The sequence below is a fragment of the Oreochromis aureus genome, linkage group 8, assembly GCF_013358895.1.
Source record: "Oreochromis aureus strain Israel breed Guangdong linkage group 8, ZZ_aureus, whole genome shotgun sequence".
NCBI classification, from domain to species: domain Eukaryota; kingdom Metazoa; phylum Chordata; class Actinopteri; order Cichliformes; family Cichlidae; genus Oreochromis; species Oreochromis aureus.
In genome coordinates, this window is record NC_052949.1 from 4292362 (window position 1) to 4308903 (window position 16542).

A 16542-nucleotide genomic window follows, 5' to 3' on the forward strand; every position below is an offset into this window, starting at 1 on the left:
AGACTGTGGATTTGAACCCAAAATCTTCTTACTGTGAAGCAACAGCACTAACCACCACGCCACCAATCCAGACTTAACAAAAGCAGGAAAGCTATGATTTCAAGGCTTGATGCAGAATTTTTTTGTACGTTTTTGTCCTTGACAGGTTAAACCACAATAAATAGCAATAGCATACACGTGGTGTGTGTATAATTGTCTGCCTCTTATAACGCCAGTGATTTTCCTGCAGTTTGACATCTCGTGCGATCTTGTGAATTTCATGAGTTCAGCAACTAACCACTCTGACTAGATTGTATCAGGTCATCTCAACAAGAACAAATTAAGTTGTTGAATTTCATACAGATCCTTCATGATTTAATAACGTTTATAGAAACATGATATTATTGTGTTTAAATTACAAGTTAGACTTTTTTAATGTAACAACCACCCAATTTGCTCGATTTGACTGAGATGGATGCCTTCCTGAAACCACGATCCAAAAGCGTGCGGGACTGAAAGTTATTGAGTTACTTCACTTTCGAACATGATATGAACAATTTAATCTAGCCTCTCTGCATATCATGTAGTTTCTACACTATATAGTTACACTTAACTTTAAAGCATGAGGCACTTATGTTAAATACACGCAAGATGTTTACGTAAATCCAAGAGTTGGCCAATCCCTTTTTTTCAGTGCAGGAGACCGAGACTGAGGCGATGGAGAAAGCCTCCGAGCTTGAGAAGAAGCTCATTCAGACCACCAAAGAAGTGGAGCTCCTGAAGGTAGAGACCAGCGAGTTCATGCTTACATGTTTTTCCTACAGAAACACAGACAGTGCCAAGCAGTCAGATGGTAACAGAAACATCAGAGCCAACATATCAAACATGAATCCACATCGTGTCACCATGTGACAGATAAATGTTCCTAGAATAAGGTAAATGGGTGAACGTGGCTTGTAATGTAAAAGCTTAGTAACAGAAAAAAAGGCCTATTTGAAGACATAATAATCCATTTCATGTTTCTGTGCTTTTATTTGTGTGTCTTCTCTTAAACACCAGCAGAGAAATAATTCATAAGTAATCCCCTTTTTTAAGAGTACAGTACAGTTATGGTTTTTACTGTCTCCAAATTAGTTCCACATTAAAAAAAAAGAAAGTATTTGAACTCCTTTGTTTTTAAATTGTGCAAAAGATAAAGTAAAAAAAAAAAGTGCAGTTTTGCAAAATTTAATAATAGACTGAAATAACTGATCAGCTTTTCTAGAACTGATAACTCGGTGTTTATGGTTAAACTCAGAGTTGCTTGAACCTGTTTTTTAGCTCAGGGCTCAGTTCAAATCCATTTACTGATAAAGACTTAAAAAAAAACCCACTCAATTCTGCCTTATAGAGTTTTTGCTGCTTGATATTTTTGTTTGTGGTTCCAACACGTTCCAACACGAGGAAGGATAAAACCTGCTTTCTCTTCCATCAGGCTGATGAGTTCAAATTAATAGAAACCATCACACCTGCACCAGGAAGACAAACGTGTTGGCAACGAGAAGAAATGCTTCCTGAGATGCTGAATTCTCTTTCTCACTTCAGGCTGATGAGTTCAAATTAATATCAGACATGTAGCGTGCAGAGACAAACGTGTTGGCATTGAAGTACAGCTTTGAAAATGGAGGAACTAATTGGCTTAATTAGGGAGAGACTGATTGTTCTTGTGAACGTTAGTCAAGAAAAAGCACATAGCAGCTCTCTCACCGCAGGTACTCCACCTGGTGACTGTGATCTGATTAGATTTTAGTGTTGCAGCTGCATAAATCTGCATATTAATGAGCCAAAGTGCTGTGAGCATGCATGTTCTTTTGCCATGAAGATCACACCAGATCACATATTTCTTTCTTTCTTTTTTTAAAGCTGACAGAACAGGTCCAGCCTGATTAAAGTTCTGTATACGACACATCTGCTTCTGTGTCACAGGAGAGTCTCATGGGAGTCTCGCTCGCAGGTGATTCTGCTGCAGCTGCGAGAGCAAGAACAGGAGCTCAGGCAGGAGAGAGAACAAGACATCCAGGCCCTGAAGGAGCTCGAGGTCAAAGTTCAGGCTCTGGTGGATCAGGGTCTTGTCCAAATGGGGCGCTCTTCCTCTGGACACCTAGATGTTCAGGTGGTGCAGCAGAACATGAAGCAGAAAGGTCGGCACTGTTTTATCACACCTTCCTAAATCCTCAGTAACCACACACACACTCACAGCGTGAACAATTCAAGTTTGAGTTTTATGAGCTGGATTCAGAAGTTCCCTTTTTTAGTGACCAGATACCTGTGCTACATCTATCCAGGTAACTGCAAGGTGAACTCTGGGTTTACAGCATTACAAAGGTGATGCAGTGGTGGCACATTTTCATGGTAACTTACCTGCACATAGACTAGGCCTACCTTTGATTTCTGTTTTTATAACTCAAGATAGGAGATCAAAAGATCTGAAACCGCCATCGAGTCTGAAAACTGCATCGTCAGTTCGAGATGATACTTCAGACCTTGGTGTGCGGATAATAAGAAGCTCTTTGTATTTCCCTGACGGGCACCATTATGGGATATTGATTCTTGTAATCAGATTTATTCCTTAATTTTCCTTAATTACAGCTACACTGTAACTGCAAGTTAATATGTAGATTATTTCCTGACAGCTGCAGATCAGGTCGATACAGGAAACAACCTTCAGGCCGTTCCTACAACAGAAGCTCCTCCACAGTCGGAGTCGGTACAAGCTCCTCCTCCTCCTCCTCCACTTCCAGCTCCGTCCTCAACCACAGCTCCACCCCCACCTCCTCCACCACCAGCAGCTCTCCTGCCTTCTGGAGGCGGAAGGACGCAGGCGTCAGCAGATGCGACTGCGGGGACCTCAAGTGAGTCCACAATCAGAGCAAAGTGAAGGTCTTAAAGACTTACTAGTCTTTAAAAACAATCAAAGGTTTAACAATTTTGGTTCATATTTTATTTTCTTGTGCTTTATATCTTAAAGAAAAGACTTTTTTTTTTACATCAAATTTGAAAATGAGGAATGATTACAACAAGCAAAAACCTGCTGGAGGTGTCCTGGAGTTTTTCCAGCTTTTATCGAACTGATTGTAGAGATTTAAAAATTGTTAAACTTTATATAAAATCAAGAACTATGACAGAGAGTGGAGACAAGTTGGAGAAACCAAAGTTTACCTGATTCCTGCCTTGATAATCATTTTCCAGATCCACTTTGGGAACTTTTAGTAAACATTTCAGTGTCTTTTCTTGTGAAACTAACAAACGGCAGCTTCCCCGATGCAGTGTTTGGGAAGATATCTCTGTTACAAGACAAACATTTCTCTTACAGACTGTAAAAAGAAGAAGGCCATTCAAACCAAATACCGCATGCCGCTGTTCAACTGGCAGGCCCTCAAATCCAACCAGGTGGCAGGAACAATCTTCAGCGAGCTGGACGACGAGCGCATCTTAGAGGTTTGTTCATGTTTCCTCTGCTGTCCCATAAACATCTGGACCTGGCCTCCTGCATAGACAGTATTTAAAAGATGCATGCAGCCAAAATGACCACACCTGCTGGTTTTGGTCATTGCATTTTGGAGGCTTAATTTGGAGTGAGAGGGTGCTGTGCTATGTTTTCACGTGTGAGGTTTAGCTAGTCTGGTTAGGAAAAGCTGCACACAGACAAAGCTAATTAGTAAGTAACAGACTAATTATGCTCGAAAAAGTGACTAAAGTGGGAAAACAAAGTTCTTGAAAAGTCATTTTGTCAAATAATTTATTAAACATCCAACAAAAGGCACCACAAACACTGGGCAGATGAATTATTAAAAAAACAACCAAACAAATAAACAAACAAATAAACCCTCACCTCCTGAGGGTTTATCTGAAGGTGGAACAGTTCCACCTTCAACTCCTGAACAGCTGAAGGTGGAAACCACCGTAGAGACCCAAACAGTGTTTTATGCCAGGCTGTCAACACACTCTGCAATGCTGCTGGACATTTTAACATGAGAGTCTATGGGGATGACCACAGGTTTGGAGTCAGCCTCCAGTGGCCATTAGTGGAACTACAGTTGTTTTGGTATTTCTGCACTGGCTTCATTTTTGGATGTGGAGGTGGTGGGTTGGGTTTTAATCCAAATGTGGTGCAAATTGTTTAGCAGAAAACAACAACAACATGCTTTTCTTCTATATTCGTGCAATCAGTCCTATTAAGACAGATAATGTATTATCATGGGAACTTGCATGTATTCTGCATCACTTGAATCCATGGATATTCTCCCATGCTTTTCTCTATTTGCAAAATTCTGTGAGTATTTTAAAAAGAACAAAACTAAATTGAAAATAATCTTTAGAACAATTTTTCCAGTTATTTCTTTTCAGCAATCATGAAGAGTTTAGTCTGTAATAAGCTGCTATGTGACTTACAGTAAAAAAAAAAGAAAGTGAAAGTTTAATCTGAGTGTTAAAAAAAATCTTAATGGTCTATGTTTCTGTATTTGAACTCTGTTATTAGGAGCTAAACATGGCTGCCTTTGAGGAGCAGTTTAAGACCAAAGCCCAGTCGACCCCTGTAGATCTGGGAACCCTAAAGAAGAAAATGGCCCACAAGAGTCCCAGTAAAGTGTCTCTAATGGAGCCCAACAGGGCCAAAAACCTGGCCATCACCCTGCGTAAAGAAGGAATGGCTGCCTCTGATATCTGCTGTGTCATTGAGACGTATGTGTTAAAACCTGTTTGTGCATCAGCTGAATAATATGGCAATAAAAAGAAAATCTGAATATATTGCAAAGACACTTTATATTCAGAATGTGCGCCGTCCCTGCAGGTACAACCTGAAAGCTCTGAGCCTGGACTTCCTCGAGCTGCTGGAGCGTTTCATCCCCACCGAGTATGAAATGAAGCTCATCCACAACTACGAGTGCGAGGGCAGGCCCCTGGACGAGCTCAGCGAGGAGGACCGCTTCATGGTGCGCTTCAGCAAGATCCCACGGCTTTCCCAGCGCATCAGCACTCTCACCTTCATGGGCAATTTCCCTGAGAGCGTCCAGCTGATACAGCCTGTGAGTCCACGGTTGGACACCAGTTGAACTGTATTTAAGGAAAGAAAATGAAGCAAAGTTTACAATAGGGGATTTCACAGTCATGCCGAGGAAAAGGCAGTCAGTTTGTTAGAGTTTATTCCTAGAAGTGGGCTGAATAAAGCCCACTTCTAGGAATAAAAGGCATTATTCTGGTAATGAGGGTTAGCGGAAATTTCTCCTTATCAGCACTCTGGCTTTATATTTACTGTGGAATCACTCTTGACATCTGACTCTGAGAATTACAAAAGTAGAACTAGTCCTTTAAAATAAAATGTTAGTGTATACTGTAATGTCCAACACTGATCTCTGCATTACTTCTTACAGCAACTGAATGCCATCATCGCAGCCTCGATGTCCATCAAATCTTCCACTAAGCTGAAGAAAATTCTTGAGGTGATTCTTACTTTTATTTGAAGTGTCAAAGAGCTCCAGTTCATGACTGAATAATAAACTTTACTGGTCAGGCCTGCTTCTCTGTGAGTTCCTGTGAATCCTCAGCAACACCAAAATGGAATCAAAGTCACTGACCTCCTAATTAGCATTAAAAATTTACAATAAAATCCTGGCATAAAACTTTTTTATTGTTCTTCTAATTTGATTTTAAAATCCAGGTTGCTGGGGCTCTCAGCAAAACAAAGGAAACACATTCACTGTAAATATTCAACCAAGATTTCACATAAACTGTAAATAAATGATGGACCATCCGTTTGTAATGGAGCCTCAACGTTAGCATTTTGTGGTGTTTTTGTTCCCAGAAGTGACCATATTTAGATGAAGGTGCAGTGGTAAGATGTCAAGTAACACTAGTTTGGTTAGTGCAGGCATGGCCAACTCCAGGCCTCGAGGGCGGTGTCCTGCAGGTTTTAGATCTCACCCTGGGTCAGCACACCTGAATTAAATGGTTAGTTCATTACCAGGTCTCTGGAGAACTTCAAGACATGCTGAGGAGGTCATTTAACCATTCAAATCAGCTGTGGTGGATCAAGGACACATCTAAAACCTGCAGGACACTGGCCCTTGAGGCCTGGAGTTAGACAGCACTGGGTTAGTGAGCTGTATCAGTGCACTGTATACATGCAATACAAGGACACTGATACTAGTTAATTAGTTAGTGGCAGAAACCTAGAACACTAGAAAAACAGAGCCTTATAATTTGTCTCACAGACTGGTACTTATACACTGCTTTCTGCTATAAGCCTCATTCACCCATTCACATTGTTCTGTGCCTTTTAGCCTTTGCTAACAATCACTTGTACTAACACTGATGGATCCACCAGTGGCAATTTAACAACTTGCTCAAGGAAACTTTGACATGTAAAAGAAAGGAGTCAGGAGTCAAGCATGAGCCAGTTAGCAGAGGTGAGGCCTAGCAGGTAGTAATGGGCCACAACTTCCTGTTTCCAACACCTGTTAATTAAGGCAACTATGCCCATATTTTCAATTGGATGTTCATCCACTGTGCAGTTATTATGAAGGGGAAAACTTCTCATAACAGGAAAAAATGTGTTTTATACATTAGAGGAACTTCCCTTTTGCTCGCCTTGATTCTTTTTACCAGCAGAAATCGCCACTTTATGTGCATTTCAAGTATTTTGTGGTATTTTGTGGTGTACTGTAGTTTGTGAAAAGAGTGTTTTTAGGCTTTGATGGGAGTAATTTCAGGTCCAGTTCAGCAGTTCTGGGAAAGTAGCCTCCTGCTGTAATATGAGACCAAACATGCTGTGTCTTTAACCCTGAGGAATTTGTCTCGCTTTTTCCTTCAACTTTGGTTGTTGCTTTTTTCCTAAATTTCAAGTGGCATAAAAACAGCAGTGAGTTGTTTCTGGAAAGGGAGAGTTTTTGTTTTAACTCTGTGGCAGATTTCAAGTTTTGTTTTTCACTGCAGGTTTATTTTTGAGTCGGTGTGGGCTGTATATCACACATGTTGTCACTTTGTGTCACATCTGACAACATAGTTTTCTGTCTGTTTCTGATGTAAAGATCATCTTGGCATTTGGAAACTACATGAACAGCAGCAAGCGAGGAGCAGCATATGGCTTCCGTCTGCAAAGCTTAGACTTGGTGAGAAAATGAATGTAGTTTTTTTCTGCAGCTACAGATGGCTTTTTGCTTCAGTTGCTATTTCTGTAGATAATCCAAGAGTATTTAGTTCAACCTGTTGTTTTTATCAATCTAATGTCAGACTTTTCATTCTTTGCTGACTCTTCCAAGCTGTTGGACACCAAATCTACAGACCGTAAACAGACGCTTATGCACTTCATCGTCAACATCATCCAGGAGAAATACCCAGAGCTGCAATCCTTCCACACAGAGCTGCACTTCCTGGATAAGGCGTCACTTGGTAAGCACATCCTCACAGGTGTACAGTAATTATTGATGGCTGAACTCCCGTCACAGTTTACAAAGGTCCAAGATCCAAGAGGACTCAGTACTTCCTCCCAAATAGATTAACTCAACTATGTAAAAAGCTGCAAATAAATAAAGAAATAAAGCACAGTTTTTTTGGAGTGGTAGAGTATAATTCCTGACAGGTGGTGATATAATCCTAACTGTGAAGAAATGCTGGCCAATCAAAAGACGGGGTGTAGTCAAAAGGGAGGTAAAGGCACATAACTTTGATCTTACGAGACAAAATCGCATTTTTTCATCTCCATGTGTAAATGCAGCTGAGTTTCTGAAAATCTTCATCTGGCAGGAGTTTGAAAAACTTTGTTTTTAGTGACTCTCAGGACCAAAGGCCAAAATGCACAGAAAAATCTGTGTTTAACAAAATATCCGTGTACATGTGGATGTAGCCTGAATCTCCCTTGTAAACCACACGCGATCAAAGCAAGCTGCTAGAAACCAAAGCAGTCATGGGGCGTTTTCAGGGCAGCATCGTGTTTTCACCTTGTAACTGACACGAAACTACTGCAACAACTCATCAACCATTGGAGAAAAACCAGAAGTTGCTATGGAGATGCTGACTGGGGTGTCTGAGATGACCATATTAGGAAATCCCAAGAGGATAAAACCTGTGAAAGCCAGAGTTATTGGCTATACTTTCAAAAGTTTGACCATGTTTAACAGTAATAATAACATTTAAATAGCGTACATTTTACTTAAAACTAATACCACAGATTGTAAATACACTGATGATGAAATGGCAAATGCTCACGAGGAGTTACGACAGCAGTAGAATCACTTTATTCATGCAACACCTTCAGTCTTCTAAAGTACATCATAATCTAATTGCTGTTTGATAAGCAATGATATGAATGTTAATTTGAAGCTCTAACTTCACCTTGAAGTCTTTGTCTCTTTTAGTTTCTGTGGACAGTATCCTGCAGGACCTTCGGGCTCTGGAGAGAGGCATGGAGGGGACGAAGAGGGAGTTCTCCATAGAAAAAGACAATCCTGTGCTGCAGAGTTTTCTCAACAGCAACATGGAGCTGCTCAACTGTCTCATAGCCGATGGAAAGACCGCGCAGGTCGGATTTAATTATCAAAATCAGAATACTTTATTAATCCCTAAGGAAATTATCCAAAATTTGTCTCTGTCGACATTAGGAACAGGAAGTACTGGTCAGTTCATGGCTGATCATGATCATGACCTGATATTTTTTACCTTCTCTTGCAGGATGCTTATGACTCAGCTGTGGAGTACTTCGGAGAAAACCCCAAAACAACGCCGCCCTCTATGTTCTTCCCTATTTTGATCAGATTCATCAAAGCGTACAAGGTCAGATAACAGACAGCTGCTTCACCGATATGCACCAAGAGCTTTTACATTACACCTGCAGCCATCAGTGACTGTTTATAATCTGACCTCAGAAACATTGTTTTTGTGTTTGACAGCAAGCAGAGCTGGACATCGAGCAGAGAAACAAGCAACACGAGGCTCCTTTAACTCCTCCTAAACCTGAAGTCATGGGGAACAAGGTGGGAACGATAAACAGTCGGTGCAGGAAAAGTACTTTCAAGTGTGTCTAGAAACTTTCCAAGCGCATAAAGAGGATTTTCTCCTGAATAATTAGACCATTTCACTGTGTCATTTTGCAACAACACCTTAAAATCTTGCAGTAGACCTCAGACTTTATCTGTCGGTCCTTTCTTTTTCGATTTTTAAAAGTGGCATTCAGCAAGTACTTCTTCTCAGTGAAGAGACATTAACTATCTCAGTTTAGAGGAAAACTGCTTTGCCTTTAGAGAAATGTGTAGGTACAAAGACTGATGCCATTAAAAGCTCAAAGTATCAACAAAAAAACTTGTGCGATGCTCCCGGTCAGCCATCTCAACTACCCACAACTAGTCCAAAGACAGATAAACTACCATAAAGTATACACAGTACTGCATCTGGAACACACCTGGAGCTGGAATGGCCTGCTTGAAGTCCAGATCTCCACCCACTAAAGACATTTGGTGCCTATAGTCCTCTATCAGACCAGAACAAGACAACATTCCTGTCCCAAAGTCCAGAGCCGCTCTCCTCAGTTCCCAGTCATATATGAACTGTTATTAAAGAAGGTGGTAAACATGGTCTGCACTGCCATCAAATTCAAAATAAGACAATATTTTTCTTTCTTAAAATGGCCAATTTTTTTTGTTTTAGTTAGTTTTAATTTTCGAATTGAAACATTTGATCGGTTTTCTGTGTTCTGCTGACTGTGTGTATTTCTTCACCTATCAGACTTCCAAAATGTAAAACACATGAAGGAAATTGCTTGAGATTATAACTTTTATACATAAAAACAACCAGACTATTGGACATGAAAAGAACAACTAAAACTCTCAAAGCATGTTATAAAAAATATTCAACTAAATCTGATTTTTGTTTCAGGGTCCCATGATGCCGAGAGCGCCCCAGATGGACCTGATAGCAGAGCTGAAGAAGAGGCAGATGTCTCCTCTGGTGAGGGAGGGGAAAGACGGAGCCATCGAGGACATTATCACAGGTACACAACAACCTGTATGTTTTTTGTGTCTGTGTTGTGAACCGTTATCAACAATTTTCAGGAGGGGTTAATTACAAAGTTAGAGAAAGAGTTCACGCTGCCAAGGCAACAGAAAGAGGCAACTATGCAGTTACAGGTTAGTGTGGTGCTAAAGCTACACTGTGACAACTAAATCAAACATTGTATCAAGTGAAGTCTAGCTGCTAACATAGCAACACTTAGACACTAATGCTTTCTAATTAACTAGGTAACAACTAAACTGATCACTTTTTATAAATTAGAACTCGATTTTTTAATTTGTTTTGTTTTGTTTGTTTTGTCTACAAACTTTAAAGGCAGCAGCTAAATCAACATAAGCCACAAACTGTTTCTCTGCACTTGTTTGTGTTGTGTTCCAACCAGAGATGGGCACGTAATGCGTTACTGTAATCAGATTACATTTTTCAAGTAACGAGTAAAGTAAGGGATTACTATTGCAAAAACGGTAATTAGATTACTGTTACTTTCCTGTAGGAACGCTGCGTTACTGCGTTACTAAAACCGTGATTTGTTTGCAAGAGTGTCTCATGACAGTGACGTAAGCGAGTGCGACATTCGTGACAACAGCTGTGTGCAGATCAACAATGGATAATATATCGAGTGCAGAGAGAGTATGAGCGTGCAGTTTAAAGCGTGGAAGTACTGACCTTACTTTGAGTTTGATTCTGTAAAAAGTGACAAAAACATTAGCATCCGCTGTTCACTGCGTGGGAAGAAAACTTCTTTTTACAGCGAAAAAACCCCTTAACTTCCGAGCAAGCACCGAGTGCGCTACCACGGAATGAGAAATTCACAGAGAAACTCGCGGATTCTTCCACTGACCGCTGCGGCACACCTGCACCAGGGCAAACATCCGCCTGCTATACAGGTGAAAATAGAGCAACAGGTCCGCTGAGAATTTGATTTTATTTATTTTCTGCTGTGTTTCACTTGCATTTATTTGAAAGACTGAGTGTAAACACAAAAAAATATTTTATTTTATGTGCTGGAATGTGGAGAAAATAGGTTTAAATGTTAAACAAATTTCTTCCAGTCAGACAATGTTGCATATAATTTAATTTTTGCTTGATGCATAAAGTTAAAAGATTAAAACTAATAAAACCAAGTTTTAAAAAGAGACTTTTCCATTTGATTACATTTTGTATGATGGATTATGCAGAAAAAGTAGAATTGGGCTGAAAGATCTATCGCTTTATCACCTATTCAGGTTGTAAATCGTGTTTTTAAAAAGTAACTAAGTAACTAGGTAATTAATTACTTTTGAAAATAAGTAATCAGTAAAGTACCGGGATTACTTTTTGGGGGGAGTAATCAGTAATTAGTTACTGATTACTTTTTTCAAGTAGCTTGACCAACACTGGTTCCAACAACCACTCCCCAACCGATTGGGGAGTACAGATTTTTCCCAACAGCAAGAACTCGTCACTGAGCACTGATTCCAGTTCTTATGCTAAGATAAGCCGACTATCTCCTGATTTCCAGCTGTAGTTTTGATGGACACTCTAGTCCATGATTTTTTTTTGTACCTTCTGCTGTCACACACTTTTTCACACTAATCTTCCTCAGTGTTTTTACTTTCTTATCTAAGCAGCTGTTAATCTCACATCTGCACTTATTAACATTTTCTCCTATTTCCTCTCCAGCAGTGCTCTTTTTAAAATTTCTTTAGTTCAACAAACTTTCACTAGTTTCTCCTTCTAAGGCTTACGTCCCTCTCCTGTGCCCTTGTTTGTCCCTCCTCTCTTCCTGTCCCTGTTGTTTTTTCTCTTCTGTCTTCAGCTCTTAAATCCGTGCCCTTCACGGCTCGCTCTGCCAAACGTTCCTCTCGTCTCTTCTGCGACTCCGTCTTCAGTGAAGAGGTGATGTCTTCAAATCTGCTCCTGCTGATCATGACACTGTCTTTGTATTTATAACCAGGAAGACATGGTGGATACAGAGTGTAGAGGTCACTTATAATCCTTTGGGCCCAGCTTCTATTTGTGCTCCAGTCATGGACATGAGACAAACTCAACAGTGAATAACAATAATAACACAAAAATATTAGAAACACATTATAATGTACTAAAACTGCATAGAAATTGTCCTGCTCTGCCGTCTGTAATGTAACTGTATCCCAGACAGTCTGCCCTTGAAGGAATATTTTGGGTGCTGTTTATTGGATTTATGCCTCGTGACTGAGTTCTCTCCAGAGGTTTTCTGACACACTTTAAACGGCTTTCAAAGAGAAGGAGAGCAGCTCAAACTAAAACACAAGAATATGCTGTAGATAGCTCCTCTTGGATTTAAAGGTTAAAGGAGATCTATTATGTTTTCCTTGTTTCCTTTCACATGTACTGTTAGAGTGCTCGGATAATAAAGATATATTCGATGTATTAAAGGGCACTAAAGTAAAGGACATTTAGCATTGTTGCCTCATTTGTTAGTGGGTCCTGGTTTCAGAGCCACACAACATCCAGCTGTTGGAGTTTTGAATTGTAATTAATCTTGCCGATGTAGGCCCGCAGCACAAGAGACTCTTAATCTCAAGAGTTTCACAGGCTTGTTAAATAACATCATTTAATGTCTTAGAGGCTGAATTTAAATTGCACAAACAACAGTAATGGAGATATAGGCTAATTCTTAGACTGATAACGGTGATTTTTAAACTCATTTACTCACCCAAAACTGTCAAAGCTCTTCTCTTTTTATTTCAATCTGTGGTGCAAGACGAACGGCATCTCTGTACTACGCTATGCTGTCCAAAAGTATACTTCTATTAGTCGTTTGAAAAGTGTAGGAAGGTTCATGTGGTCAGTGTATGTATCAGTCATCACAAGCCCACCCTACCCACCTACTGGTCAAACATTCTGTGTAGCCAATCAGAAAAGAGAAAGCTTAAATGATGGAGGAGCTGCAGTATAGCTTTGGATGAGCTGAAGGGTTGCACCAAGGACGAGTACAATAAAAGATGATACTCAGATTATGTAAGGCTAAATCCAGGAGGACTGAGTATGGCACTGAAAAAGCAGAATGGATCCCCTTTAATGTCCGAGTAGGTACATGATCCTCACTCAGTATTGGGATGATTGTGTTATCTTACTGACAAGATGAATAAAAATATGGATCTGGAATTGAGCGTAATAGGTCTGTGAGAACAGGACGATGGAAGGACATAAGAAAACCACCTCAAAAAACACAAAATACAGCAAGAAAGTTTCCCAAAGTGACCAGCCTAAAAATCACAGTACATTCATATAGTTCTTTACAGCATTCACAGCTCATAATAATGATTTTAAAGTTACTCCTGTAATGTCCAAGAACAAAAACACGAAGTTGGAAATCAGCATAATAGATTCCTTTCAAGATTAACCGTACATCACATCACACCTGTGAAGAGACGAAGGTGAGAAAGACGCAGAAAAAGGTTTAAAGGTTTTTAAAAAAGACGGGAGACACAGCAAAGATTCACACACCCATAAAGATGTGCAAAAGTACCACAAAGACATGAAAAACAACTGAGAGACAGAAAGTGAAATGCAAAAGAACACGCTGGTGCCTTCTGTGGGTCTTTTAAAAGCTTATGCTGAGGGGCTCATTGTCCCACACTCTATCCATGTCTGACACAGATTCTAATTAAGATTTTATAAGAGCCAGGATGGGTTGGCAGTGACTCTTTCATACCAGACGTCTACACATTTTCCTGTTTGTTTGTTTTTGTGTTTTTTCATGGCCAATTTGATGAGTAGAAATATGTATTTTATGGCTCAGTAAATGAAACCCCATAGGCCCGTAGTTCGCCTTTGACATCTTTCAGCGAGCTGTTCCGAAGCCTCTCGTCTCAGGTGGATTATTCGTGTTTGTTCTCTGTCCTCAGATCTGAGGAATCAGCCGTACAGACGGGGGGACGGCGGCCGACGCAGCGCCAAGTGGAAACCAGGGCAACAGCTGCAGGTATCCTCAGACATCTCCCTCTGAAGCACAACAGCACGGACTGGACTCATCATCATGGCTTTACAAGCACAACGTATTTGACTCACTATGGTGACAGTCTTATCACTCTCAAGCATGTGGACGAATGCAGGGTTGGAAATGCATGCAAGAAGATCCCCAAAGAGACAAAAACATAAGCTAACACACACACACACACACACACACACACACACTTCTGCTGCTTTACAGCGCCTCTCTGGATAAACTTCAAACTGACTGTAGAAATGTTCTGTGATTTGAGTAATTAAATGTTAAAGAGGGCGAATTATTAGCTGTGCGCTAATGACACTGGATGCCATACGAGGTAATCAAGACAATTACATGGAAGAGCGAGCCACTCGGCTGAGAGGTAACACGAGCGCTTCATTACTGCCGCTAAGACATCACAGCCTCGCCGGAAAATTCATCTTCAAAGGCAAGAAACTGATAGACAAACCACTCATGGATCATTTTGATATTTTTTTTTATTAGTTTTAGTTTAAACAGAATTTTAATCGCAGCGTCCCATCACTCTTTCCGTGTCTGTAGTAGGTCTCAAAAATTATGGGAAAGATTTATAATATATTTAAATTATTTTTATTACTGTGTAAGTACAAAAACAAGCTTCTACTTTGCTTCTGCATTTCAACAAATAAAACATTTTATACTGTTTTGGGGGTTTTTGTCTGTTTTATTCTGTTTAGTTTTTATTTGTTTTTTTATCCTAAAATTAGAATGTAATAAAAATATGTAATTGGGTTTTTCTCTTAATATTCACCTAAAGAAATAATGTTTATGTCTGGGTTCTCAGGAGGTCAATCTACGACCAACAGAGTTACTTTGTATGTGTTTCTATCCAAATATGCTTCTACTGCATTATCAGTGTGTTTGGGATCATTATCATGCTGGAAAATGAAGTTGTTGCCAGATTTTCCAGATAGTATCACATGCTGGATCAACTTCTCAAAGTTTGCCATTCCATCAACTTTGACAAGTTCTTCAACAGCACCGGCTGAAATGCAGACACAAACCACGACAGAGCCTCCACCGAGTTTTACAGATGAAATAGGAGGTGCCTAAAGACTTTAGCACAGCACTGTGTGTGTGCTGTTTTTACAAATACATTTAAAATTGACAAAACATGAAACATTTCATTGAAGATTACAAGGAAATTTGTCTAAATAATGACATACTTGAGCATGAATATAAAACACATAATATATATAATATGAATGTGATTTGAAGTCAGATTTTTATAACAGTAAAAGTAATTATAAGACTCCAAAATCCTGTAACACTTATTTAATAAACACAGTGTATGTAAGAAACAGATTTTATCATCCGCACTCCTCGCAAACACAAGAAAATCAAGATCTGATTTTCCTGAATTGTTAAAGCAGAAAATTAAAACCATTCGCAGTTCTAAGTTAGATGTATTAAATTTGTCCAGTGTTTGACAAAATGTTGTTTCACCACCAGCTTCAGCTTTTCATCATCTTTTATTTTATAGTTTAAAATAAAAGTAAATTGAAAATTTTGATGTAATAATTTGGTAACTTTGAAGAATTAGTGATCAGAGAATCACCCACAGTTACAGTCATAGTATGGATTACGATCTTGGTTTGTTAAAGATTTATATATTAAGACATAATAGAACATTACCTGACCTAATTAAATTTAACCTTAGATAAACAATAACACATATTGCGGACCATTATTTATTTATAAAAGCAAGCTAAAATGCAGAATCGCATTGATTTACCAGAAATGGAGAGCACTCAAACAGAAGTAGGTGAAGCAAAGCCTGCGTCTTAGAGGAGGAGGCAGGAAGTGGAGGAGCGAGGTCAGGACAGACAATCAGATACTGTTTCTGTTTCAGTTTGAAACAGCACATGAAGATGAATATTTAACACACCAGATGAAGAAAAACTGAAATATGTTGGATTTTGAGATTTCGTCAGTGAACATCAAATACAAGTAAACGCAGCAATAATACAATAAAATATTGGAAAAAGTAATTGGTGATAGTAGAACCTGCAAAATGTATTTAAAGTATACTTGTCCTATGTCACTGATAATGTTACTGATGTGTTAGGCAGCATCTGGCGCACTGGCGCCACCGGTCAGAGGGCCTCGCCTCTGTCAGTGCGCCCCAGGGTGGCTGTGGCTACAATGTAGCTTGCCATCAGGAGTGTATGAATGTGTGTGTGAATGGTTGGATGACTAAATGTGTAAAGCGCTTTGGGGTCCTTAGGGACTAGTAAAGCGCTATACAAATACAGATCATTTACCATTTTAGTTTAGCCTCTGTTATGGTCTATTAGTGCTTCATTTACGATCATAGTTAAATAAATTTTGATTTTTATCTTAAGTTATCACAACTTGTATTAATAATATAATGTAAGGTAAAAAGTCCTTCTGGACCTTACTCAGCAGTCACTACTTGATTTCTCAGATGTTATCAGCACTGCATGTAACCTGCTATTAGACTCACTCGGCTTCTCTCAAAATGTAAACTTTAATCACATTCTGGATCTTGTTCTGACATACGGCAC

At 39.5% G+C, this 16542-nt stretch overlaps 1 protein-coding gene across 1 annotated transcript; it reads left to right on the plus strand.

Annotated features, from left to right (window-relative positions):
* The first annotated feature begins 696 nt into the window (after positions 1-696).
* On the plus strand, positions 697-14659 carry LOC120441498 (formin-like protein 1). The gene is made up of 14 exons (XM_039616768.1): positions 697-824; positions 1945-2159; positions 2652-2870; positions 3332-3456; positions 4499-4701; positions 4811-5045; positions 5391-5459; positions 7047-7127; positions 7278-7407; positions 8373-8536; positions 8686-8787; positions 8904-8987; positions 9886-10000; positions 13893-14659. Exons 1-14 carry the CDS (start codon positions 697-699, stop codon positions 13991-13993), a joined length of 1971 nt encoding a protein of 656 aa, XP_039472702.1. The 3' UTR covers positions 13994-14659.
* Positions 14660-16542: the final 1883 nt, after the last annotated feature.

What these genes read in the sequence shown, in the direction of transcription:
- LOC120441498 (XM_039616768.1), top strand. Translation starts at nt 697, where the DNA reads ATGGAGAAAGCCTCCGAGCTTGAGAAGAAGCTCATTCAGACCACCAAA. An exon ending in AGCTGAAGAAAATTCTTGAG is followed by an intron (nt 5,460 to 7,046) that starts GTGATTCTTACT and finishes TCTGATGTAAAG; the next exon opens with ATCATCTTGGCATTTGGAAA. An exon ending in CTGAAGTCATGGGGAACAAG is followed by an intron (nt 8,988 to 9,885) that starts GTGGGAACGATA and finishes TTTTTGTTTCAG; the next exon opens with GGTCCCATGATGCCGAGAGC.